The 27,500-nt window shown below is 41.9% G+C and overlaps 1 protein-coding gene and 2 long non-coding RNA genes across 4 annotated transcripts; all 3 read left to right on the forward strand.

The window, feature by feature from the left end:
* The first annotated feature begins 1,127 nt into the window (after window positions 1-1,127).
* Window positions 1,128-1,836, forward strand: LOC120572988. The gene is made up of 2 exons (XR_005641561.1): window positions 1,128-1,420; window positions 1,527-1,836. It is a non-coding gene; the product is annotated as an uncharacterized LOC120572988 (long non-coding RNA).
* A 2,423-nt stretch (window positions 1,837-4,259) lies between these two features.
* LOC120572888 (Fc receptor-like B) lies at window positions 4,260-6,473 on the forward strand. Its single transcript, XM_039822403.1, has 5 exons — window positions 4,260-4,360; window positions 4,578-4,613; window positions 5,277-5,540; window positions 5,620-6,092; window positions 6,199-6,473. The coding sequence occupies exons 1-4, from the start codon at window positions 4,330-4,332 to the stop codon at window positions 5,913-5,915; spliced, it is 627 nt and encodes a 208-aa protein (XP_039678337.1). The 5' UTR covers window positions 4,260-4,329; the 3' UTR covers window positions 5,916-6,092; window positions 6,199-6,473.
* A 6,744-nt stretch (window positions 6,474-13,217) lies between these two features.
* Window positions 13,218-16,343, forward strand: LOC120573023. Of its 2 annotated transcripts, none has more exons than XR_005641596.1 (3): window positions 13,218-13,265; window positions 13,520-13,555; window positions 16,305-16,343. It is a non-coding gene; the product is annotated as an uncharacterized LOC120573023 (long non-coding RNA). The 2 variants fall into 2 exon arrangements; XR_005641597.1 differs by lacking the exon at window positions 16,305-16,343 and adding an exon at window positions 15,464-15,724.
* The last annotated feature ends 11,157 nt before the right edge of the window (window positions 16,344-27,500 follow it).

Below are 27,500 nucleotides of genomic sequence, written 5' to 3' on the forward strand. Positions count from 1 at the left end.
AAATGTTTTAAATGAGCATTTGTTCATTCCTGAAAGCAACAAGTTGAAGATACATGCGTTTACGCCTGGCAGAGATGATATGTTCCCCTTTCTATAGTTAGACTCTTAGAACTAATCTATTTGAAGTTTGTCACATACTAAACCACACAGCTTCTCTTTCTAAAATTGCCTCTTCACACTTAAAGAACACTATGTAACCTAGTGGATAATCATTACTCTTACAGTCTGAATATCTGTTGTGTCCTTGTTGACCAACAAGTGTCTGTGTGTGTGTATTGTGTATTGTGTGTGTGTGTGTATTGTATTGTGTGTTTGTGTGTGTGTGTGTGTGTGTGTGTGTGTGTGTGTGTATGTGTGTTTGTGTGTGTGTGTGTGTGTGTGTGTGTGTGTGTGTTTGTGTGTATTTGTGTGAGTGTGTGTATGTGAGTGTGTGTTAGTGTGTTTTTGTGTGTGTGGCTGTTTTTGTGTGATACGTGTCATCTTCCGTTCTTTTATATTTTTACTTTGTTGCTTTAAAAAAAAAAAATCATCATCACATAATTTAGGACACAAATATTAGGAAACAAGTTTGGGTTTCAGACTTTCTTCCGGGGTCATTAAGTGTTTTCTCAACCCTCCTCCCTCCAGTCTCTCTGACTGTGAGTCCCAGCAGCTCTCAGATGTTTGAAGGACAGTCTGTCTCTCTGAGCTGTGAGGGACGACAGCTCTGCTGGATGGACTCTGAGGAGGAACACGAACAGAGAAACCAGGACTCAGTGTGGAGAGCTGGGGAAGACCTGCTGGTTGTACCTGTAACATCAGCTCCATGTTCTTCCGGGACAGTGGAGTTTACTGGTGTGAGTCCAGAGAGGGAGCAACCAGTAACAGCATACAACATCACTGTCACTGGTAAGATCAGACTGTGGAGTCAGTATTGATGAAGCTGTGTGTGAATGGATGACATGCTGTAGTTTGTCTCTGTGTTGAGGTGGACCGGTGATCCTGCAGAGTCCTGTCCTCCCTGCGATGGAGGGAGAAGACCTCACTCTGGCCTGTAAAACAAAGAGGTCCTCCAACCTCCCAGCTGGTTTCTATAAAGATGGCTCCTTCATCAGGACTGAGCCTGCAGGTCACATGACCATCCACCATGTTTCCAGGTCTGATGAAGGCCTCTACAAGTGTCTCATCAGCAGTGTTGGAGAGTCTCCACCCAGCTGGGTCTCTGTCACAGGTGAGGAGGTTACCTTTGATTTCAGGAGTTCATTCATCCAGATATTCACCTGACAGCTGATTCTCTCTACAGAAAAACCTACAACTACAGACCCACCAACCTCAGACCATCTCCCCCTTGTGATCAGACTGGTCTGCCACCTGGTGGTGTTCTGTCCGTACTGCATCTCCACTTTCATCATGGTGTGTTTATATCGAGGCAGGACCACAGGTAACTCTCTCTACTCACCTGGTGCTGATGGTTGACAGTTGTCTCTAACAGAACTCTTCAGCTGATCAATTATCTACATTTTCTTTCTAACCTGCTCTGATTGTAGGAAATGGCCTACCTGTCGCCATGGTGATGACCTCGCCCACCCAGGCTGAGGAGGGATTGGATGATGAATATGAGAATATGAGAATGACATCACCGCTGTCACCAGAGAGCATCACTTCTGAACTGATCAGAAAAGAAGCTGAAATCTCCGTAGATCAGAAACAGTTCCCCCGGCCGTCTTGATATAATTATGATTTAAACATATTCAATATGAAATCATTGCTCCTTTACTGCCAGCCACAGCTATCTCTGTAATCCTGAATATTTTATATTATAACAATAAAGCTTATTTTCTGTAGTTTTTCATGAAATTGATCTGCGTTGCTTTCTGTCTTTTCAAGGGTTCGTATTTCAGTTCTCAGTTCAGTCAGTGTCTTTAACATCAGCTCCCTATCACTGCTGAGAGTGGGAATGAGACGCTCATTGTAAAAATGTGTTTGGATGAAAGCATCAGATCAGTTGAGTCAGACAGCCAGCAGGTGGCAGCACAGCTCCTTCTCTTTCTTTACACATGCTCAGTTCAGCTCACAGTTCACTCTGTTGGCTTAGTCTTTAAATTATGTTTTTCATCTTAACTTTTTAATTAATTCATCACTGAATTACAGAAATCTTAAGAGTATTTGGGTATACGTGCAGTTTAGTGTCGCAAATTAGTTTAGTGTCCCAAATTAGCCCTAACCCTAAAACCTGTTAAACAGCACAGGTGTTTAGCAGGTTCATAATTAATTAAGACAATGTATGGGGAATTTGGGACACTAAACTGCACGTATACCGAGTATTTTAATATTACATTCATGTAAAATTGGGTAAAAATAAAACTTAGGTCAGTCAGAAAGTACAAAACAATGTTTACTGTGTGTTCCGGTTAATAAAATAAAGATCATTAACATGTCGAACACCACCATCTCACCACAGTGTCCAAACCAACAGTTAATACATTTCAGAAACTCTGCAGCAGAAAACAGAACAGAGACAAAACTCAGACAGTTAAACTAAAATGAAGCTACCTCAACCATCCCAAATATAAACCACCTGACCAAGTGGCGCTGTCCTGAGTTGAAAGCATACTTTACGGCTTTATTATCGAGTTAATAGGCGTGCGTGTTCCTGTCGGCCGCTGTCCTTTTCCTTAATGTTCTGAAATGCAAACATTTTTCACTAATTTTTTTAAAGTGTGTGCGCCCGTGAGCACCCACGGAGGAAAACATAAATCGGCGCCTATGCCTTGGCTAACTCACATTTACTGGGCCGGGCGATCTGGCTATTCCTTTGCTGTAAAATACAGAAGCCAAACAATCTTTATTAAATCAATGTATTCGATCAAAGTTATTGATTTTTTTAGTAAGGAGCCGTGTAATATAAAAGATAATGGAGAGCAATCCGGTCATCCCTGGTCATGACCAGATCCCTCCACATTATCCCTCGGATACTTCATATACTTACATGTAAAACAGCTCCTACATTATTCATAAACTTTATAAAAACCTGACACTGTCTGTGTTTTAAACACAATCATCATAACAACAAAGGTCAGAAATGAAGTCTAAATAAATCTTTTCACATTTAAAGCTGATATTTACCAGGAGCTGCTTCAGACAGAATGAGCAACAGGAGCAGAAATGGAGCCATGAGAGCTGAGAGAGTCTTGATCCGTTGCCGTCTTGTGTCCGTGAGTTTTAGTTTGAGGCTTTGCTATTTAATCAAATGTTGTTTAAAAGTGGGTGGATCTACCAGCGCGGGTCACATCAGTACTTGGCAACACTCTGTGGTGGAAAGTCTGGAAACCCCCCGTTCACTTCCTCTCAACTAAACCGTGGCCATCTAAGGGAACAAACAGCTGGTTTATCTGAAAATTCTCAAGTAATTTTCTTATTAATCTCTGACCGATTCAGATAAAAATTGTGAATCTTTGTGAAAAGATATCTTTCACCTCTGGCATTAAAACAGTGTTTGCATCGTATTATTTACATTCTGGTGTCAGTCATTTTTCATCTCAACATCTTCATTTAGTTTTTCTTCACTCCACTTCATGTTATCGAAACCACAACACACGTTTTTTTTAACAAGTTTTTATTCACCTTTGCTGATGTTTTTGATGTGTGTTTTTGTAGCTTTTATCCAATATTTGTCACTTTTTTCTTTAAGTCATAGTTCTGAAATAGAAAGTTTTTGTAAACGGGTCAAAATCGAACCGAAGACATCAGAAGGATTAACTAAAAAATGTGGTATAATGTAATTCAAATTAGGTTTATTGACCATGAAATAAAAAAAGTTAAAAACACTTTTTTTAAAAAAGAGTCAAAAGCATCGCAAAATGCAAAAACTTTGTGAATGTATGTATGTATTTGCTTCATGGCAACAAAACAAACCACAACAATGCCAGTCACAGAGGAAGGAGGAGGGTTTACTTGAATCAAAAATAGCTAAAAACCATCTCTGTGCTGTTCTCTGGAAAGAAGAAACATAAAAGCATGTTCCACTTCTGGCCACATTAAATGGTGACGTCACAGCAGGTGATGAACACAAAAAAGTCATACAGGAATGTTGCAAAAAAGTAAAGGTCATTCCTGCTGATATGATATGTAGGAATCATTTAGGAATTTCGAAGGAATTATACAGGAATTCAGCATAATAATGAATTTAAATTAGGTTCATTGACCATAAGAAAAAAATTGCTGCATGGCAACTAAAAATAGTTTGTGCCGAGGAAATCACAAAACAGTCACAGAGGAAGGAGGAGCGTTCATGTGATGCTATGACTATGAAGTGAACAAAGTGAAGACATCATTTCACCAACTGTTAGGATGGAGGACACATCTCTACTGCAGCTACTCTGTAAGTAAACTCTTTGAGCATTTCTAAAACCATCAGCTGAAAGAAATACAAGATAAAATGATTGGCTAAAAAAAGTTCATGAGAAGAAATGATGCGAGTCATTTTGAAATGTGTAAATGATTTTGCAGACAGTTTTTCTGTTATTTCCATTAATTATTTAAACTTTAAATGTCTTGTATCACAAACTCAAACTAACCTGAGGTCCATTTCTCTTCAGTTCTGACCTCACTGCTGAGCAGCACAACAAACCAAGGTCAGTATAAACTCTGAGAACACTTTATATTAAAGTACACAGGGTTACAGATATTCAAACAGGGACGGGTTGATTTTGTCTGACTTCATTAGATCAATAACATGTTTTCAAATGAGCATTTTGTTCATTTCCTGAAAAACAACAAGTTTGAACATACAAGGTTTACGCCCGGCAGAGATGGTATGTTCCCCTTTCTATAGTTAGACTGTTAGAACTAATCTATTTGAAGTTTGTGACGTACTAAACCACACAGCTTCCCTTTTCTAAAGTTCCCTCTTCACACTTAAAGGAGCAATATCTAACCTAGTGGATAATCATTACTCTCAAAATTAAGTCTGAATATGTGTTGTGTCCTCATTGACCAACAAGTGTCTGTGTGTGTGTGTGTTTGTGTGTGTGTGTGTGTGTGTGTGTGTGTGTGTGTGTGTGTGTGTGTGTGTGTGTGTGTGTGTGTGTGTGTGTGTGTGTGTGTGTGTGTGTGTGATACGTGTCGTCTTCCTGTTCTTGTTTTTTCTGGGTCAAAAATTTTATATTGAAACTTTTTTTTTTTAACACTTTTGTTGCTCATCACATAATTTAGGACACAAATATTAGGAAACAAGTTTGGGTTTCAGACTTTCTTCTCGGGGTCATTTAGTGTTTTCTAAACCCTCCTCCCTCCAGTCTCTCTGACTGTGAGTCCCAGCAGCTCTCAGATGTTTGAAGGACAGTCTGTCTCTCTGAGCTGTGAGGAGGACGACAGCTCTGCTGGATGGACTCTGAGGAGGAACACAACCAGAAAAACCAGGACTCAGTGTGGAGATGACTGGGGAAGACCTGCTGGTTCTTCCTGTAACATCAGCTACATGGCCCCATGGTACAGTGGAGTTTACTGGTGTGAGTCCAGAGAGGGAGCAACCAGTAACAGCATCACCATCACTGTCACTGGTAAGATCAGACTGTGGAGTCAGTATTGATGAAGCTGTGTGTGAATGGATGACATGCTGTAGTTTGTCTCTGTGTTGAGGTGGACCAGTGATCCTGCAGAGTCCTGTCCTCCCTGTGATGGAGGGAGAAGACCTCACTCTGACCTGTAAAACAAAGACGTCCTCCAACCTCCCAGCTGGTTTCTATAAAGATGGCTCCTTCATCAGGACTGAGCCTGCAGGTCACATGACCATCCACCATGTTTCCAGGTCTGATGAAGGCCTCTACAAGTGCAACATCAGCAGTGTTGGAGAGTCTCCATCCAGCTGGGTCTCTGTCACAGGTGAGGAGGTTACCTTTGATTTCAGGAGTTCATTCATCCAGATATTCACCTGACAGCTGATTCTCTCTACAGAGAAACCTACAACTACAGACCCACCAACCTCTGCAGCTCCACCCCTGACCTCAGACCCCTCCCCCTTGTGGTTATACTGTTTTGCCACCTGGTGGTGTTCTGTCCGTACTGCATCTCCACTTTCATCATGGTGTCTTTATATTGACACAGGCTGACAGGTAACTCTCTCAACTCACCTGGTGCTGATGGTTGACAGTTGTCTCTAACAGAACTCTTCAGCTGATCAATTATCTACATTTTCTAACTAACCTGCTCTGACTGTAGGAAATGGCCTACCTGTCGCCATGGTGATGACCTCGCCCACCTCGGATGATGAATATGATGATGTCATCACCACTGTCACCACAGAGCATTACTTCTGAACTGATCTGAAAAGAAGATGAAATCTCCGTAGATCCCCCGGCTGTCTTGATATAATTATGCTTTAAACAATATGAAATCATTGCTTTAAAGGGATACGCCACCGTTTGTTGAAATAGGGCTTATCACGGTCTCCCCTAGCTGTAGATAGGTGGGCCGACACATTTTTTGTGGATGCATTGTTTTAGTCCGGTGCAACACCGGCAGCGCCGCCGCTAGTTAGCTTAGCATAGTGAATGGAATCCTATGTTGCCGGTTTGCATGTTGTGAGTAAAAGTGAGCCAAAAAAAGACAAAACAACAACCTAATTAGTTGCACTGAGACAAAAAATGCATTGGCCCACCTATCTACAGCCAGGGGAGACCATGATAAGCCCTATCTCAACAAATGGTGGCATATTCCTTTAAGTATGAATTGCTCCTTTACTGCCAGCCACAGCTATCTCTGTAATCCTGAATATTTTATATTATAACAATAAAGCTTTTTTTTCCCGTAGCTTTTCATGGAATTGATCTGTGTTACTTTCTGTCTTTTACAGGGTTTGTGTTTCAGTTCTCAGTTCAGTCAGTGTCTTTAACGTCAGCTCCCTATCACTGCTGAGAGTGGGAATGAGACGCTCATTGTAAAAATGTGTTTGGATGAAAGCATCATATCAGTTGAGTCAGACAGCCAGCAGGTGGCAGCACAGCACCTTCTCTTTCTTTACACATGCTCAGTTCAGCTCACAGTTCACTCTGTTGGCTCCCTCTTTAAATTATGTTTTTCATCTTAACATTTTAATTAATTCATCACTGAATTACAGAAATCTGAACAGTATTTGAATATTACATTCATGTAAAATTGGGTAAACATTAACCTAAGTAAAAATTAAACTCATGTCAGTTAAAAAGTACAAAACAAACTGCATCAATATGTCAACTAGGCCTGTCGCGATATGCAATAAATGAATTAAACGCACGATGAATAAAATTGAGCTCGATAATTTTTTTCGGCTGCGATAATTTCCATTTGCATGCTTGTTTGTTTTCCTCGTCTCTCTCTCTCTCTCTCTCTCTCTCTCTCTCTCTCTCTCTCTCTCTCTCTCTCTCTCGCTACCAAAGAGACTGGATGACCACTTCGGTGCATCGGTGACCCCTCTCGGTTCCTTAGCGTAACGAGGAGCGAACTCTCATGTCACTTGTCAGCTGCATGGTCCTGGTGTAGCCTACCACAGAGTGCAGGAGTATAGCCAAAGAAAACGCTAGTTCAGAGTTAGAGGAATAAAAAAAAAAGATGGAATTGGTTTCAAAGTCAAACGCGACAGCTGCAGTGTGGGAGAACTTCGGATTCAAACCGAATGACCGTGGTGAACCACTTAACCTGAGCGAGTCAGTATGTCGCATTTGTTGTAAAAGAGTAGCAACTAAACACGGCAACACAACAAACTGCATATGCACCTAAAACACAATCATCCGGTGCAGTTTTCCCAGCTGGGAAAAAAAATTACAACAGATGGGCCGTCTCCGTTTTTCCGACAGTACACAATCACTGGGGCATTTAGTCGACAAACAAAATACAAACAGGACAGTGCAAAATGGTGTGTACTCACAGACAGTGTGGTTCACTTATTTAAGAATGACTTCAGTGCTTAACTCCAAGTCTTCCAGAGTCGCGGCCAAAGCCGATTCGAAAGTCCGCTGGTCGCCAGCAGCAGCAGCCATCTTCTTTGTTTTCAAGTAGCAGGGAATTCACGCAGAACCGTCGCAACTCTGCCATCATTATGTTAAGCCCCGCCCACCGACTCTATACATGATGTGATTGGCCTGACCAGAATTTGTTTTTTCCAGCTCGCAAGCCAACGGAGAGTTGCTAGACTGACCCTGGCTGCAAATTACATTTGCTGCCACCAGGGTGCATCTAGATGTCTAGGCTATGTTCAGGAGACAGAATGCCCTGAAAGCTGCTGACCGGATGCTGTCTCCCCATCCAGCTTGAAGCACTGCGCTGATCAGCTGTCTCCAGTGTTCACAGACATTTTCAACACCTCGCTGAAGACATACCCAGTGCCAGGCTGCTTCAAGTCCTCAACCATCATTCCTGTTCCCAAGAAGCCAAGGACCACAGGACTTCACGACTTCAGACCTGTCGCCCTGACCTCTGTGGTTATGAAGTCCTTTGAGCGCCTTGTGCTTTCACACCTTAAAGACATCACCGATCCCCTCCTGGACCCCCTGCAGTTTGCCTACAGAGCCAATAGGTCTGTAGAGGATGCAGTAAACATGGCCCTCCACTACATCCTCCACCACCTGGACTCAGCAGGAACCTACGCCAGGATCCTGTTTGTGGACTTCAGCTCTGCCTCTAATACCATCATCCCGGCTCTGCTTCAGGAGAAGCTCTGCCAGCTTGGTGTACCTGCCTCCACCTATAGGTGGATAACTGATTAGTGGAGATGGTTGTGGACTTTAGGAAGAATTCAGCCCCATCTGCCCCCATCACCCTCTATGACTCCACAATTGACATTGTGGAGTCTTTCCGCTTCCTGGGAACTATCATCTCCCAGGACCTCAGAACATCAGCTCCCTCGTCAAGAAAGCACAACAGAGGATGTACTTCCTGCGGCAGCTGAAGAAATTCAACCTGCCAAAGACAATGATGGTGCACTTCTACACAGCCATCATCGAGTCCATCCTCACATCCTCCATCACCATCTGGTACGCTGCTGCCACTGCCAAGGACAAGGGCAGACTGCAGCGTGTCATTCGGTCAGCTGAGAAGGTGATTGGCTGGAATCTGCCACCGCTCCAGGACCTTTATGCCACCAGGACTCTGAAGCATGCTGGAAAGATTGTGGCTGACCCCTCCCACCCCAGCCACAAACTGTTTGAGCCCCTCCCCTCTGGCAGGAAACTGAGGTCCATCTGGACCAAAACCTCACGTCACAAGAAGAGTTTTTTCCCCTCTGCCACTAACCTTATCAACAAGGCCCGGAACCCACCCTGACTCTCTCCACACCCCACTTCTGGCTCTGAATGTCACTGTACTTGCTCTGCTGTACTGCTCTTTCTATTTAAATTTGTATTCTCTTATTTTTAATACATACTGTGTAGATATATTGTTTTGTTCTGTTTAAAGTCGTATTTTAGAGAATGTGTGACATGCATCTACAACACCAAAACAAATTCCTTGTATGTGTAAAAAAACGTACTTGGCAATAAAGCTTTTCTGATTCTGATTCTGATATTTTATATACGAAGAGCTACATAAATATGAAGAACACAGACACGGTTTTACACGCAAAACGCAATACAGTTGCTGCTTCCTAAAACAGGATGGAAAGCTGACAACAAAAATAGCCAATGCTGTAAATGTGTAAATCACAACTCTCATCAATATCACTACATACATACTTCACTCATCAGTCAGGACCAAGATCTGACCATAATTACACTTGTTTTTTCCATAAACTGTCGTTGCTTTAGCCTATTATATTATCAGTTGCAACCCTGGCAGTGGAAGCGATCGTGAGAGCAAATAAAAAATATAAAAACATTATTCAAACCGATGTGATCATTGGCTCCCAAGAATCCAACAAATAGCCTATATGTAATTAACAAATCTTTATCTTTCATAAAAATACCCATCAGGGAATGTTAACGGGGTTGTTGGTCTCTAAATGTTTTAACTTTTATGAGCGCACCTCTCTCTCTCTCACTTTCTCTCTCGCACCGAGCTCTACCTGATCTTCTAAGAATGGTGACGCTGCCGTTATCAACCAAGTATTACTTGGTCAGTAGGCGGTGCTTTAACACCGGTTGATCTCTCTGGTCTGTGAGTTGTCAGATGAACTGAACGGCCGATGCTTTATGATCGTCATTAGCAGGCGGTCCTGATCTCTTGTCCTTACGTTTTTTGTACATCAGGACACCAACTACTGAAACAACAGCTACAAGAATCAGTCCAACTGGAACACCTGCTGCCAGTCCAAGGTATCGGCCTACAGGAGAGTAGTTTCCATCCTCAGGGACATCATTCATTGAGTTTTCATACTTGGAGTGTGCGTTCTTCTGACCTAAAGATGAATAAAACATATGAGTCTCTAAATGTCTGGATAGTGGAGCAGCCTTCATCCTCTCTGATGTTTGAAACTGCAGCTACAACATGATACTCAGAAAAACACTCTGATGCTATGTTTACACGTGGCCGGCTATTTTCATGAATTTCAATTTCAATTTCAACCTCTCTGTTTTCAAAAATATCATTGTGCACAGCTCTCAGTTTTCAGAAGTGTTCGTTCACATTTACCCGTGTATATATGCCGCCAATGCAGTCAAGAGCACGCCAAACCTGTAGGTGGCAGTGTAACGAGAAGCTCTGGCCTACGTTAGCCAATCAGAATCTCGAAAATAGCAACAACAGCAACGAATCACTTCCTCTTTCTCGGCTGCCTTACGCCTTGAGTCAGTTTACATGCAAACATGCAAACAAAGTTTTTCAACATCTCCACTCTTGCCGGATGTTTTAAAAAGACTCGTTTTCAGAGGCAAATTTTCTTTTGCGTGTAAATGCAGGGCACAAACAAAGGGAAATGTCTCAGTTTTTCAAAATAAACGTGACGTGTAAACAGGATACAAGACTCACTCACCTGGCTCGTTGACCTGCAGTTGGATAGTTCTGAATGGCTCACAGTCAATAAAGGCTCTTTTCACATCTTGAATCAACTGATGCAACTTGACACATTGTCTCCTCATATTCTTCAGAATTAAAGACACGTCTCCGTCCTTCAGCTCTCTGTCCACCAGGTCCACCCTGTCCTTAAAGGATGGTGTTGGTGGGTGGGATCCAGGTGTCCATCGCTGTAATAAAGGACATACTCTGGTCACGTCTGCTCCACTGTACAACAATGATGGCGACATTGCCAGACTGACATGGCAGAATTACATTATCTCCAGGATCAATTGTTGCCACAGTCATGTCTGAAAAACAATAATAAACAATAATAATATAATAATCAACTAGAACATTCCGAAAGAAATTTTGTCAGTGTGCCTACTACTTGGTGCACTTCCGAATAACACTAGCTAAGTATTGATAGGAGTAGCTGTACTGAGGTACATAGATCACACTGTCACTGAGAGAGAGAGAGAGAATACAATTGTTTAACAATAGCAATAGGGAATGGATGGATGGGCTTATAAGACACCACAAATGCATACAGGTCAAGACCAGAGTACAGCGTAGTACCACTTGCCGTTTCTTTTGATTTTTTTATTTCTCTCAATGTATACTTTCATACTTTGATTCTGGTGGGTTTAGGATGCTTAAAGTACTGATTATTTACATGGAGTCTGGTGGGTTTAGGATGCTAAAATTACTGTTTATTTACATGGAGTCTCGAAGGTTTAGCAACTTGAGCCTTAGCAATCCAATATATATATACATATACATATATATATATATATATATATATATATATATATAATATATATATATATATATATATATATATAAACTTTGATTTCATAGAAACTGTGCTTGATACCAGAATGCCCATTCAGCCCAATAAATGCCAAAGTCTTGTATTCATTTTAAACCTTTAATTTGTTTTCACTATAAAGTATGGTGACACAGTATGGCCCCAAAGAGGGGTTGTTTTGAGCGATGTTAAGCGATTTCACGAAGATTTCCCATTCAAGTCTATGGGTTTTTTCATGAAAACCGTGTGGCAAATCTCATTGAAAAGTCATAGCACACCATTCCCGATCAATACACACGTTTTTATGTATTTTGTGTGCATGTGTTGGCAACACTCCGTGACTAGAAGCGGGACAAAAAAGAGGTATAATAACAATAAGTTTGGGTGAAAATAGACATTGCGCTGATTGCCCTCTCTTTCTGTTTCCTCTTTCTCTCTGTTTCCTCTCTCTCTCTGTCTCCTCTCTCTCTGTCTCCTCCCTCTCTGTCTCAAACCTTTTTTTATCTGCGCAGTTAGACAGAGCTAAAAGAACGATGACGATGGAGCTCCTTGAAAAACTCACATTTACTGGGCCGGGCGACCTGGAATGAGAGCAGCATCCCATTCACATTCCCTTGCCGTAAAATGCAGAAGCCAAACAATCTTTGTTAAATTAATATATTTCATCAAATTATTGATTTTTTATTAAGTAGCCGTGTAATAAACAAGATAATGGAGAGCATTCCGGTTATCCCTGGTCATGACCAGATCGCTCTACATTATCCCTTGGATACTTCATATTCTTACATGTAAAACAGCTCATACTTTATTCATAAACTTTACAAAACCTGAAACTGTCTGTGTTTTAAACACAATCATCATAACAATAAATGTCAGAAATGAAGTCTAAATAAATCTTTTTACATTAAAAGCTGATATTTACCAGGAGCTGCTTCAGACATAATGAGCAACAGGAGCAGAAATGGAGCCATGAGAGCTGAGAGAGTCTTGATCCATTGCCGTCTCTTGTCCGTGAGTTTTAGTTTGAGGCTTTGCTATTTAATCAAATGTTGTTTAAAAGTGGGTGGATCTAACAGCGCGGGTTACATCAGTACTTGGCACATTTTGTGGTGGAAAGTCTGGAAACATCTACAGGAAGATACAGCTGGTTCATTTGAAAATCATTAAGTATTTTTTTTTCATGTATCTCTGAGATTCAAATAAACATTGTGAATCTTTGGAAAAAGATAACTTTCACCTCAGGCATCAAAACAATGTTTGCATCGTATTACATTCAGGTGTCAGTCGTTAACTCCAATTCATGTTATGGTTCACTTCCCTATTTTAAAAGGGAATGTATCTGTTTAATGGCAACTAAACACAACTCTTTTTCTCATAGCGTGTGCAGAGGAAACCACAACATTGAGCCACAGAGGAAGGAGGAGGGCTTACTCGATGTGACTATGAAGTAAACAAAGTGTAGACATCATTTCACCAACTGTTAGGATGGAGGAAACATCTCTACTGCGGCTACTCTGTAAGTAAACTCTTTGAGCATTTCTAAAAAAATCAGCTTAAAGAAATACAACATTAAATGATTTTGTTTGGCTAAAAATGCTTCTGAATGTACATATAACAAGCTTATGAGAAGAAATGATGCGAGTCATTTTGAAAGGTTGGGTACATGCTTTTACAGACAACTTTTAGTATGTTACTTACATTTTTTAAATAGATTTTAAATGTCTTGTTATATCACAAACTCAAACTAACCTGAGGTCCATTTCTCTTCAGTTCTGACCTCACTGCTGAGCAGCACAACAAACCAAGGTCAGTATAAACGCTGAGAACTCTTTATATTAAAGTACACAGGGTTACACATATTCAAACAGGGACGGGTTGATTTTGTCTGATTTGTTTAAAGGTCCCATTGCATGAAAAGTTCACTTTATGAGTTTTTTTAACATTAATATGCATTCCCCCAGCCTGCCTATGGTCCCCAGTGGCTAGAAATGGTGATAGCTGTAAACCGAGCCCTGGGTATCCTGCTCTGCCTTTGAGAAAATGAAAGCTCAGATGGGCCGATCTGGAACCTTCTCCTTATGAAGTCATAACGAGCAAGGTTACCTCCCCTTTCTCTGCTTTGCCCGCCCAGAGAATTTGGCCCACCCATGAGAGAGAGACATTATGGCTTTCAAACGAGCAAAGTGGCAGTTGGTCAAAGCCAAAAGAGACTTCAGATACAGTATTAGGGGACCACTAAGGCCTATATAAAAGAGACTTCAGATACAGTATTAGGGGACCACTAAGGTCTATATAAAAGAGACTCCAGATACAGTATTAGGGGACCACTAAGGTCTATATAAAAGAGACTTCAGATACAGTATTAGGGGACCACTAAGGCCTATATAAAAGAGACTTCAGATACAGTATTAGGGGACCACTAAGGTCTATATAAAAGAGACTTCAGATACAGTATTAGGGGACCACAAAGGCCTATATAAAAGAGACTCCAGATACAGTATTAGGGGACCACTAAGGCCTATATAAAAGAGACTCCAGATACAGTATAAGGGGACCACTAAGGTCTATATAAAAGAGACTCCAGATACAGTATTAGGGGACCACTAAGGCCTATATAAAAGAGACTTCAGATACAGTATAAGGGGACCACTAAGGTCTATATAAAAGAGACTCCAGATACAGTATTAAGGGGACCACTAAGGCCTATATAAAAGAGACTCCAGATACAGTATTAGGGGACCACTAAGGTCTATATAAAAGAGACTTCAGATACAGTATTAGGGGGACCACTAAGGCCTATATAAAAGAGACTCCAGATACAGTATTAGGGGACCACTAAGGTCTATATAAAAGAGACTTCAGATACAGTATTAGAGGACCACTAAGGTCTATATAAAAGAGACTTCAGATACAGTATAAGGGGACCACTAAGGTCTATATAAAAGAGACTTCAGATACAGTATTAGGGGACCACTAAGGTCTATATAAAAGAGACTTCAGATACAGTATTAGGGGACCACTAAGGCCTATATAAAAGAGACTTCAGATACAGTATTAGGGGACCACTAAGGTCTATATAAAAGAGACTTCAGATACAGTATTAGGGGACCACTAAGGTCTATATAAAAGAGACTTCAGATACAGTATTAGGGGACCACTAAGGCCTATATAAAAGCATCCAAAGAGCACTATGTCATGGGACCTTTAAAAAAAATATGAAATTATGAATTATTTTGACAAATAGTTATCATTTATTGCAGTGGTTTTTCAATAATCTACCCCTTTTGATTTCTTCAAGCCAAGTACCGCCTGACCAGCGATAATTATAGTTGGTAGAAAAAAAAAACCGGACAGCGCTGTCAGCGATAGATTTACTAAACAACAGCCTTGTAACTGAAAACACATTGAAATGCTCATGAGAAAAGGAGACAAAAACTGTAAAAAAGACAAAACCTTGAAAAAAGATGATAGAAAGAAGGAAGTAACGCAAGAATAGGTCAAAAGACAGTGACATAACTTCAAAAAAAGCGAAGAGAAAATTAAAAAGCAGAACAGTAGAAGGAAGGAGGAAATAGCTGCAATAGGTCCAAAGAAGGAGACACAAATGTCACATTTTTGGGATGAAAAAAAAAAGTCTATAACAGGAAGAATGTTCTGGACAACAAGCCTTGTACTATTAAACATTTTGTTAAATATCTCATGTACCCCCTGCAGACCCCCATTTGAGAAACAGTGATTTGGTGGATAATCATGACTGTCAAAGTCTAGTCCGGATACGTGTCGTCTTCCCGTCAACCAACAAGAATGTGTGTGTGTGTGTGTGTGTGTGTGTGTGTGTGTGTGTGTGTGTGTGTGTGTGTGTGTGTGTGTGTGTGTGTGTGTGTGTGTGTGTGTGTGAGAGAGACAAGACACAAGAGATACGTTGTGTTCCCCCTCGACCAACAAGGTCTTAATCCTAATCTTTCTGGGTAAATATATGTTTTGTGTCGAAATATAATAACGTGTTCCCCCGATGTTATTGTCACTTATTTCAATGTTTTTGTCGATTTTTTTTATTATTTTTTTTCTTTCTGTTTTTTTACTAATTATTTTATTCAGATGCTATAAATAAAATTAAAAATCATGAATGAAAGTAGGTAACTGATAATTTATTTAACTTTTGAAGAGCGTTGTAGGGAAACAATACAAAGTTACATCTTCACACTTAAATCCATTACAGCAAAAATGTACAGCATGTGTCTATAGAGATGTACAGTTTCTATTCCCATTCAGTGGTACAATAACAAAGTTAGCACAAGTAGGAATATCTCCTCCTACAAAGTCAAACTGCCACGTTTTCACTGTGGACAGGATCAGTGTTATATGAGGATTTATTTACCTGTCAAACAGATCTTCAACTGAGCACAGTAACATGCTGGTTTAAAAAAAATAAAGCCTAATTTCTGTTCTGTGACATTCCTCACATGATTTAGGACACAAATATTAGGAAACAAGTTTGGGTTTCAGACTTTCTTCTCGGGGTCATTTAGTGTTTTCTAAACCCTCCTCCCTCCAGTCTCTCTGACTGTGAGTCCCAGCAGCTCTCAGATGTTTGAAGGACAGTCTGTCTCTCTGAGCTGTGAGGAGGACAACAGCTCTGCTGGATGGACTCTGAGGAGGAACACAACCAGAAAACCAGGACTCAGTGTGGAGATGACTGGGGAAGACCTGCTGGTTCTTCCTGTAACATCAGCTACATGGCCCCATGGTACAGTGGAGTTTACTGGTGTGAGTCCAGAGAGGGAGCAACCAGTAACAGCATCAACATCACTGTCACTGGTAAGATCAGACTGTGGAGTCAGTATTGATGAAGCTGTGTGTGAATGGATGACATGCTGTAGTTTGTCTCTGTGTTGAGGTGGACCAGTGATCCTGCAGAGTCCTGTCCTCCCTGTGATGGAGGGAGAAGACCCCACTCTGACCTGTAAAACAAAGACCTCCTCCAACCTCCCAGCTGGTTTCTATAAAGATGGCTCCTTCATCAGGACTGAGCCTGCAGGTCACATGACCATCCACCATGTTTCCAGGTCTGATGAAGGCCTCTACAAGTGCAATATCAGCAGTGTTGGAGAGTCTCCACCCAGCTGGGTCTCTGTCACAGGTGAGGAGGTTACCTTTGATTTCAGGAGTTCATTCATCCAGATATTCACCTGACAGCTGATTCTCTCTACAGAGAAACCTACAACTACAGACCCACCAACCTCTGCAGCTACCTGACCTCAGACCCCTCCCCTTGTGGTTATACTGTTTTGCCACCTGGTGGTGTTCTGTCTGTACTGCATCTTAACTTTCATCATGGTGTCTTTATATTGACACAGGCCCACAGGTAACTCTCATCAACTGACCTACTTAGTGCTGATGGTTGACAGTTGTCTCTAACAGAACTCTTCAGCTGATCAATTATCTACATTTTCTAACTAAGCTGCTCTGACTGTAGGAAACTGGCCTACCTGTCGCCATGGTGATGACCTCGCCCACCTCGGATGATGAATATGATGATGTCATCACCACTGTCACCACAGAGCATTACTTCTGAACTGATCTGAAAAGAAGATGAAATCTCCGTAGATCCCCCGGCTGTCTTGATATAATTATGCTTTAAACAATATGAAATCATTGCTTTAAAGGGATACGCCACCGTTTGTTGAAATAGGGCTTATCACGGTCTCCCCTAGCTGTAGATAGGTGGGCCGACACATTTTTGTGGATGCATTGTTTTAGTCGGTTGCAACACACCGTCAGCCCCCGCTAGTTAGCTTAGCATAGTGAATGGAATCCTATGTTGGCGGTTTGCATGTTGTGAGTAAAAGTGAGCCAAAAAAAGACAAAACAACAACCTAATTAGTTGCACTGAGACAAAAAATGCATTGGCCCACCTATCTACAGCCAGGGGAGACCGTGATAAGCCCTATCTCAACAAATGGTGGCATATTCCTTTAAGTATGAATTGCTCCTTTACTGCCAGCCACAGCTATCTCTGTAATCCTGAATATTTTATATTATAACAATAAAGCTTTTTTTTCCCGTAGCTTTTCATGGAATTGATCTGTGTTACTTTCTGTCTTTTACAGGGTTTGTATTTCAGTTCTCAGTTCAGTCAGTGTCTTTAACGTCAGCTCCCTATCACTGCTGAGAGTGGGAATGAGACGCTCATTGTAAAAATGTCTTTGGATGAAAGCATCAGATCAGTTGAGTCAGACAGCCAGCAGGTGGCAGCACAGCACCTTCTCTTTCTTTACACATGCTCAGTTCAGCTCACAGTTCACTCTGTTGGCTCCCTCTTTAAATTATGTTTTTCATCTTAACATTTTTAACTGAATTACAGAAATCTGAAGAGCTTAGTGTCCCAAATTATTATCCAAAAACTGAGTGTCCCAAATGATGAGGGTCTTATTTGAGACAGGTTAGGGTTAGGTTTGGGTTAAAACACAATATCCAGGATGGGAGCTGCGAGGGGCACGCACAATACAAAAGAAAATCTATCCCAATATTAAAAACATATTTAACCTCAGAAAATAAAATAAAAACATATAAAGGGTCTTAAATACTTTATGGTTTTAAAGGGTAAAAATTGCCACACAATCAATAACCATAAATAATTTAAAATACATCATAGAATTAAACCACACTGTTAGTAAAATGTATAAAACCAATGGCATGTGTATTATCATGTTAAAATATTGAGGCAAGTAATTCAATGTGTAATAATAAAAAATAATTATTAGCAATAAAGAAAGAAGCCCAATCAAATTATTTAAATATAGATAAGTCAGAATAAAAGTTATGAAGGACAACCAAGGCATCTTTAAAATATTTATTTAAAAAAATGTAAAAACATTAAAATATAAAGTAGGACCTCCTCTGCAGGTAGAAATTAACCCCCAAAAAGGAAATAATAATAAAAACTGAGAAGCATGCTATTACAGAAAATATGGAAATAGTACAACAAATACAGTTATTATTAATTATGAATATGGCAAAACAGGCAAAACAGAAAAGCACAGAAAAGTAATTGAACGTTAAACTGAAATCCCCAAAACACAAACCCTTTAAGAGACTAAAAGTGCTCATATTATGCTTTTTGGCTTTTCCCCTTTCCTTTATTGTGTTATATATCTTTATTTGTGCACGTTATATGTTTGCAAAGTGAAAAAGCCCAAAGTCCCCCCCAAAGGGACTTACCATCGCCAACAGAAAACACTGTTCACCAACTGCTGCAAACAGCTCTATTGTAGTCCAGCCTTTACTTCAGAGACAAACGTGGTCACTTTGGAACACACGTTATAATGCTCACCTAGCTGCAAGCATGACACGCCCTCATACTCTGCTTCTGACTGGCTAGTAGTCCTTACCTAGGTACTGTCAGGGCACGCCCTCATACTCTGCTTCTGACTGGCTAGTAGTCCTTACCTAGGTACTGTCAGGGCACGCCCTCATACTCTGCTTCTGACTGGCTAGTAGTCCTTACCTAGCTACTGTCAGGGCACGCCCTCAATCTCTGCTTCTGACTGGCTAGTAGTCCTTACCTAGCTACTGTCAGGGCACGGCCTCATACTCTGCTTCTGACTGGCTAGTAGTCCTTACCTAACTACTGCACATGTGCGACACTCTACAAAGATGGAACAGAAGTGAGATTTCTCACTCTGTAGCTAAAACAGAGAGCTCAACACACAGGGTGAAAAAAGGAGCTGCAGCAATGTGCAGTATGACAAAATATGGTGTTTATTGAAAATTAAAACTGTGTATGTAATGTAATGTAAAACTATTTTGATATAACCTTTAAATACTATTATGATCCTGAAAATGAGAATGATATGAGCACTTTAAATAGCTAGGTTTCCCTACAGATCAGTCTGAACTGAACATATTCGGAGCATATTTAAAAAAGTCCAGTTGCCCCTGAGTTTAACCCTTCCCTGGATAACTTTGACCTGGATGACTGAGAACCTTCACAGACATCAGCGTGTAAATTATTCACATTTCTGGAATGAACGTATGGAAATAATCTTCATTAACAATATTTCATCACAATCAACAACAATGTTCATTTCTCTGATTATAAACTAACACAAGAGACCAACTGTCCTATCAACTGCAGGAGGGGAAACCACACGGCTGCTGCACCCACCCCTCCAAAGAGGGGAAATGATGGTTTTAGCTGCTCTGAGTCAAACATTCAAAGTGCTTGATGTCACATCACCAACAGGTACGATGGCACAAACATCTCTGCAACGGCTGATCTGTAAGTACACTCTGTTCTGTCATCACATTGTTAGCTTCACTGTTTAAAACGTTCAGAAAAGGTTGTCTGACAAAACGTTTAAGAGCAGGAAGTGACAACAGCTGCAGAGAAGCTGTAGTTAAAGGGTTAATGTCAGAGCTTATTGGACGGAGCTGCAGCGTGTTAGAAAAGCAGAATAAACTGGTGTTAAAGCTGGAAGACGCTGAGAGTGTTTAGTGTGGACTCCATCTTCTCTGAGCTCACAGTTGTTCTGTCTGTCTGCAGTAAAAGCTCAAACTAACCTGAGGTCCATTTCTCTTCAGTTCTGACCTCACTGCTGAGCAGCACAGCAAACCAAGGTCAGTATAAACTTCGAGAACATTTTATATTAAAGTACACAGGGTTACAGATATTCAAACAGGGACGGGGTGATTTTGTCTGTCTTCATTATAGCTCAATAAAATGTTTTCAAATGAGCATTTTTTTTCATTTCCTGAAAAGCAACGAGTTTGACCATACAAGGTTTACGCCCGGCAGAGATGATATGTTCCCCTTTCTATAGTTAGATTATTAGAAATAATCTACTTGAAGTTTGTAACATACTAAACCACACAGCTTCCCTTTTCTAAAGTTCCCTTTTCACACCTAGTGGATAATCATGACTGTCACAGTTGAGTCTCGATACGTGTTGTGTCAGCTGTGTGTGTGTGTGTGTGTGTGTGTGTGTGTGTGTGTGTGTGTGTGTGTGTGTGATACGTGTTGTCTTCCCGTTCTTGTTGTTTCTGGGTAAAAAATGTTATATTGAAATTTGTTTTTTTCAACACTTTTTGTTGCTCATCATCACATAATTCACGACACAAATATTAGGAAACAAGTTTGGGTTTCAGACTTTCTTCTCGGGGTCATTTAGTGTGTGTGTTTGTGTGTGTGTCTGTGTCTGTGTGTGTGTTTGTGTGTGTGTTTGTGTGTGTGTTTTTGGCGTGTTGTCTTCCCGTCGACCAACAAGAAACTTCTTGTTTTTTCTGGGTCAAAAACGTAATATTGAAACTTTTTTTTTTCAACGTTTTGGTCGTCTTTTTCGACACTTTCTTTGCTCCCCCCCCCCCCCCTTCCCCCGCGACATTTTTGTCACTTTCTTTTCAACATTTTTAATTATTTTCTTCAAATGCTATGAATTGAATAAAAAAAATACAATTACAGTAGGTAACTGATCATTTATTTTACTTTCAAGAGCATTGTAGGGAACCATCCACGTTGTTTCTTTTAGAAACGTTTTGTTGAAAGAAACCCAAATGTTCTGAAACTTTTTGAAAATGTGTCTATAGAGATGTACAGGTTCTAGTCCCATTCAGTGGTAAAATAACAAAGATAGCAAAAAAAAGTCCTCCTACAATTCAAACGTTTCCACTGTGGACAGGATCAGTGTTATATGAGGATTTATTTACCTGTCAGCCAGATCTTCTACTGAAATTTCTATTTACAAGATGCATCACATTAATGGAAGTAAATGACCAGTTTTTGTCAGTTTTTTTTGTCCTCTCATTATACATGAGATGTTACATTCATCACATAATTAAAGGGGTGATAGAATGATTATATAGGGTTTTTCACACCGTTCTTTATGGTCTCCTAATGGGGTATGTAAACATTGGTTGGGCTGAAAATGGCCTGGTTGATATTTTATTGGCCTTTATGCATCCCTGTGTTTTGGAAGAGCTTTTCTTCAAAATATGGTATGCTCATGAATATTTAGATGGAGCTGCGCGCTGATTGGTTGAACGAATCCCCATACACACACATTAGAGACGATACAGCAGGTCTCATAGTCCAGACACTGCAATGTTTCGTTAGCAAATTCACTTCTGAGACTTTTTTATGCGAGAAATCAACTATATAAAGCTCAAATATGGGCCTTTTTACGAAAATTTATGGCTAATTGCAAATTTGGTAAGACGTGTCGGACTTTAGGAGCTCCACACAGTCTGACGAGAAAGCGGCAGCCTGCTGGGCTCCATACCCAGCGCAAAGTCACCCTTTGTGGATTACTGCACTACGGGGCTCTTTGGCCGGCTGCTGGCATAACTATAATATATTTACGGTTTGAATTTCATCACGGCACTTATATCACAGCTACCCCAAGGTCTTACAAAGCTTAGGTTGTGTCCGATTTCAATGTAAGGCATTTTTATGAATGTCAGGCGTTTTGTTAGGAGGAGCAGCTAGCTAGCTATATGTCCCATTCAATACAATGGAAAAGGTCGCTGCTAGCTATCTACACTTTTGGCATAACTATAGTATATTTACAGATTGAATTTTGTCACGGCACTTATATTACAGGTTCCCCAATGCCTTACAAAGCTTAGCTAATAATTGTCAGATTTCAATATAATGCATTTTTGTGAATGTCAGAGGTCTCGTTAATGAGACTCGCGGACAAGAGGCGTTTATTTCCCCAATCGTTTGTTTAAATAACTCAACACATTATAATTACACACATTAAAAGATTAACTGGAACCTGCGTTAAGAGATTGCTGGCGTAACAAGCTCGCTGACCGCGCTCTCACACACCGGCCATTTAGCAGGAAGAGGGGAGTTGCAGGCCCTGGAGCTCTGCCAGGGCCTGGGGCGGTTCTACATTGAATGATGGCCCGGGCGAGACCCCCTCCGAGCGCCCCACCCACAATTGTTTTTTTTAAGGTGCACAATCTCTACCTCCAGCATTACCAAAAGACACAATATAGAATAAATATTAAAAATAGCACAAATCCTTCATCACACAAATGTGAAAACACACTAAAGAGAATGTAATTATTACAATATAGCACTAAGAACAGAAAATCCAAACTACAACTAAAACCTGACCTTTCTGGCCTTCCTTGATGCAAAATCATCAATGATGTCATCGTATGAAATCTGCTCCCGTATTGGGCGATTGATATTGATGACGGCAAGGCCAGTGATCCGTTCCTGGGACATAGTGACCTCAGGTATGACTTGATCAAGTTTAGTTTGGAAAAGCTCCTCTCTGCTTGAGCAACAGTGACTGACAGGGACTGGGACCAAAAATCAGCCCTGGCATTTTGGCCCAGACCGGCCAACCACATAAGATGACTGACTGACTGACTGACTGACTGACTGACTGACAGACAGACACAAACAGACACATACAGATGGACAGATAGACAGATAAATAGATAGATAGATAAACAGATTGCTATTGATCCCAAAAACATGGGAAATACCAGTGTTGCTGCAGCACAATATCAGACACACAGCACACACAGAATAAACGAAATAAAAGGATACAATATACATGAAATAATAATAAGATAGAATATAACAACAAATTATTTAAAATATATACAAGTTGGGAATAAAACTGTACAACTGTTTAACTAGTATAGATAAAGCTGTACCCGTCCTTGTGCTCCCCTGAATATGTATACCAACTCCTACTCCTAAAACTACTAACGCCATGTAATGAGTAAGCAAGAATCAGTGAGAGTTGACATATTAAATACTTCAACAAAGTGCCATTTATTAATACACTAAAACTGTATACTTCTATGAATCATAAAACAAGCTATATATATATACATATAATTAATTTCAAGAGGCCCTATGCTATAATTTGAAGAGGTTATCAAGAGTTTTTGTCTGTCAGTGCAGACAGAAAAGCATTAATTCTCGTTAAGAAAGTTTGCATGATGTGCAACGTTTATATAGGCTACTAATGCAATCATACAGTAAAGCATGCCTACTTCTTTTATTGTTGTAGTGTTATCATCAACGGTTTGTCCACCACTCACCACTCTGTCCATGTTTTATCAAGGGGTTAAGTGTTTTCTCACTCCCTCGTCTCTGTCCCTGTCGGTCTCCTCCCCACTGTGCAGACACCGACACCACTATCATCGGCCACGGGAGCTGATGAAGGTCCTGCTACTGCCGAAAACATGTCTTTTTGCTTTTATTTGAGCCGCTTGCGTAACTTTGTTTCATTTTGGCGTTTAGACAATTGACATAAAAGAAAGGTTTAGACTCGTTTTGGTCTTGCTCCGTCTCTGTGTACTTCCCATTTCTCCTGTCACTTTGTGTTTATCTTTCGCGCTGCGGCGCACTGTTACGGACTAGTCCATTTCATTGTGAAAGTGGGGGGGTGTTGACCTCTCTCAGCAAGCAGGGAGCCTGCAGCTGCTGGGGGCGCTGATCTGCCAATTCCCCACACAGTGAAATGATAGAAAACAGAAAAACGCTTCGCGGCCCAGAGGATTATTATTATTATTTTAGGTTCTCGTGCCGCCCCCCATGTGACATGAAAAAATGCCGCACCGGGCGACTGCCCGGTTCGCCCGTACCAAAGACCACCACTGGTCAGGGCAGCGGCGTTTGGTAGTCCATTAACCCAAAAAACGGTGACTTTGCGCTGGTATGGATCTACTTCACAGCAGGCCGGGCGGCAGCAATTAGACATCAATTTTTGTTAAACGGTCCATATTTGACCTCTACATAGTTGATTTCTCGCATAAAAAATGTCTCAGAAGTGAATTTAATGGTAAAATAGCAGATGAACAATGTATCCACTGACCGGCCTCCACTGGGTCTAACTGTCCGCTGACCGGCCTCCACTGGGTCTAACTGTCCGCTGACCAGCCTCCACTGGGTCTAACTGTCCGCTGACCACCCGCCACTGGGTCTAACTGTCCGCTGACCTGCCTCCACTGGGTCTAACTGTCCACTGACCGGCCTCCACTGGGTCTAACTGTCCGCTGACCTGCCTCCACTGGGTCTAACTGTCCGCTGACCGGCCTCCACTGGGTCTAACTGTCCGCTGACCAGCCTCCACTGGGTCTAACTGTCCGCTGACCAGCCTCCACTGGGTCTAACTGTCCGCTGACCAGCCTCCACTGGGTCTAACTGTCCACTGACCGGCCTCTACTGGGTCTAACTGTCCACTGACCAGCCTCCACTGGGTCTAACTGTCCGCTGACCGGCCTCCACTGGGTCTAACTGTCCGCTGACCGGCCTCCACTGGGTCTAACTGTCCACTGACCGGCCGCCACTGGGTCTAACTGTCCACTGACCGGCCGCCACTGGGTCTAACTGTCCGCTGACCGGCCTCCACTGGGTCTAACTGTCCACTGACCGGCCGCCACTGGGTCTAACTGTCCACTGACCAGCCTCCATTGGGTCCTAACTGTCCACTGACCGGCCTCCATGGTCTACTCCACTGACCCGGCCGCAGTGGATCTAACTGTCCTACCTGCCTCCATTGGGTCTAACTGTCCACTGACCCGGCCCGAGTGGGTCTAACTGTCCGCTGACCAGCCTCCATTGGGTCTAACTGTCCACTGACCCCGGCCCAGTGGGTCTAACTGTCCACTGACCTGCCTCCACTGGGTCTAACTGTCCACTGACCGGCGCCACTGGGTCTAACTGTCCACTGATCGGCTGCCACTGGGTCTAACTGTCCACTGACCGGCCGCCACTGTGTCTAACTGTCCACTGACCTGCCTCCACTGGGTCTAACTGTCCGCTGACCGGCGCCACTGGGTCTAACTGTCCACTGATCGGCTGCCACTGGGTCTAACTGTCCGCTGACCAGCCGCCACTGGGTCTAACTGTCCACTGACCTGCCTCTACTGGGTCTAACTGTCCACTGACCAGCCGCCACTGGGTCTAACTGTCCACTGACCGGCCTCTACTGGGTCTAACTGTCCACTGACCGGCCTCCACTGGGTCTAACTGTCCGCTGACCGGCCGCCACTGGGTCTAACTGTCCACTGACCGGCCTCTACTGGGTCTAACTGTCCACTGACCGGCCTCCACTGGGTCTAACTGTCCACTGACCGGCCTCCACTGGGTCTAACTGTCCACTGACCGGCCGCCACTGGGTCTAACTGTCCGCTGACCGGCCTCCACTGGGTCTAACTGTCCACTGACCGGCCGCCACTGGGTCTAACTGTCCGCTGACCAGACGCCACTGGGTCTAACTGTCCACTGACCGGCCTCCACTGGGTCTAACTGTCCACTGACCGGCCGCCACTGGGTCTAACTGTCCACTGACCGGCCTCCACTGGGTCTAACTGTCCACTGACCGGCCGCCACTGGGTCTAACTGTCCACTGACCGGCCTCCACTGGGTCTAACTGTCCACTGACCGGCCGCCAATGGGTCTTACTGATATTTACCAGGAGCTGCTTCAGACAGGATGAGCAACAGGAGCTTGGTGCCACGAGAGCTGAGAGAGTCTTGATCCGTTGCCATCTTGTGTCCTTGAATTTTAGTTTGAGGCTTTGCTATTTTCTATTCAAATGTTTAAAAGTGGATGGATCTAATCAGTACTTGGCAACACTCTGTGGTGGAAACGTCTGGAAGCCACTGCCCTCTGTACACCTTGTTAGACCTGATTTGTATTCAAATGGTTAAACAGAGACAGGCTGTCGGGCACCCATGTACAAAATCACCCCCCGTTCACTTCCTCTCGACTAAACTGCGGCCAATCTACAGGAAGATACAACTGGTTTATTTAAAAGGTCATCAAGTCGTTTTCTAATGAATCTAATGAAAGGATTCAAATGTGCATTTGTGAATCTTTGTCAGGTGTAAAAAGTACTAAACTAAACATAGTGTGTGCAGAGGAAACCACAACACAGCTATCCAAAGTCACAGAGGAAGGAGGAGGGTTCATGTGATGCTATGACTATGAAGTGAACAAAGTGTAGACATCATTTCACCAACTGTTAGGATGGAGGACACATCTCTACTGTGGCTACTATGTAAGTAAACTCTTTGAGCGTTTCTAAAAACATCAGCTGAAAAGAAATACAAAATTAAAGGTTGTTGTTTGGCTAAAAATGCTTCTGAATGTAAATACAACAAGTTTATGAGGAGAAATGATGCGAATCAGTTTGAAATGTTGTGTACATGCTTTTACAGACAGTTTTTGTGTTATTTCCATTCATTATTTCAACTTTAACCCCGTGACGCCTGAATTTATTCACAATTATATAAAAAAAAAATGTATTATGTGTGTTCCTGGCTCCAAGCTGATGCTAAATTAAGTTGAGATTGTTAATTTGTCCATAGCATATACAATAGATATAAATTTAGGTATGATGCAAATTAGCGACAACAGGCATTCATGGTAAAATTCTTTACAAAATGGTAAAATTAATAAAACACATTTTCCCATCTCAGATATGTAGATTTTATTCATGTCACAAAGTAACTGACAAATAAATGAATCTTGACAACAACAACAAAGAAAACACTCTCCTACTCCCTAACATTGACAGTAGTTTTTTTAGAGTTAGGGTTAGGTTTAGGGTTAGGGTTAATTTCGCTTCCGTGAACTGGATGTAGTTCCCACTCCGACCGGTCCTACGAGAAACCAGTGCGTGCAAAAGGTTCCTAGGTATGTATCGAATGTAAACAAACCGGCATTGGGGAAATATACACGCTATCTCGCCTGCAGTCGGAATGGGAGACAGTC

The sequence above is a fragment of the Perca fluviatilis genome, chromosome 14, assembly GCF_010015445.1.
Source record: "Perca fluviatilis chromosome 14, GENO_Pfluv_1.0, whole genome shotgun sequence".
Taxonomy (NCBI): Eukaryota; Metazoa; Chordata; class Actinopteri; order Perciformes; family Percidae; genus Perca; species Perca fluviatilis.

Coding starts and splice junctions, on each gene's coding strand:
- LOC120572888 (XM_039822403.1), top strand. CDS start 4,330: ATGGAGGACACATCTCTACTGCAGCTACTCT. Junction 4,614..5,276: donor GAGCAGCACAACAAACCAAG/GTCAGTATAAAC, acceptor TCCTCCCTCCAG/TCTCTCTGACTGTGAGTCCC. Junction 5,541..5,619: donor CATCACCATCACTGTCACTG/GTAAGATCAGAC, acceptor CTCTGTGTTGAG/GTGGACCAGTGATCCTGCAG.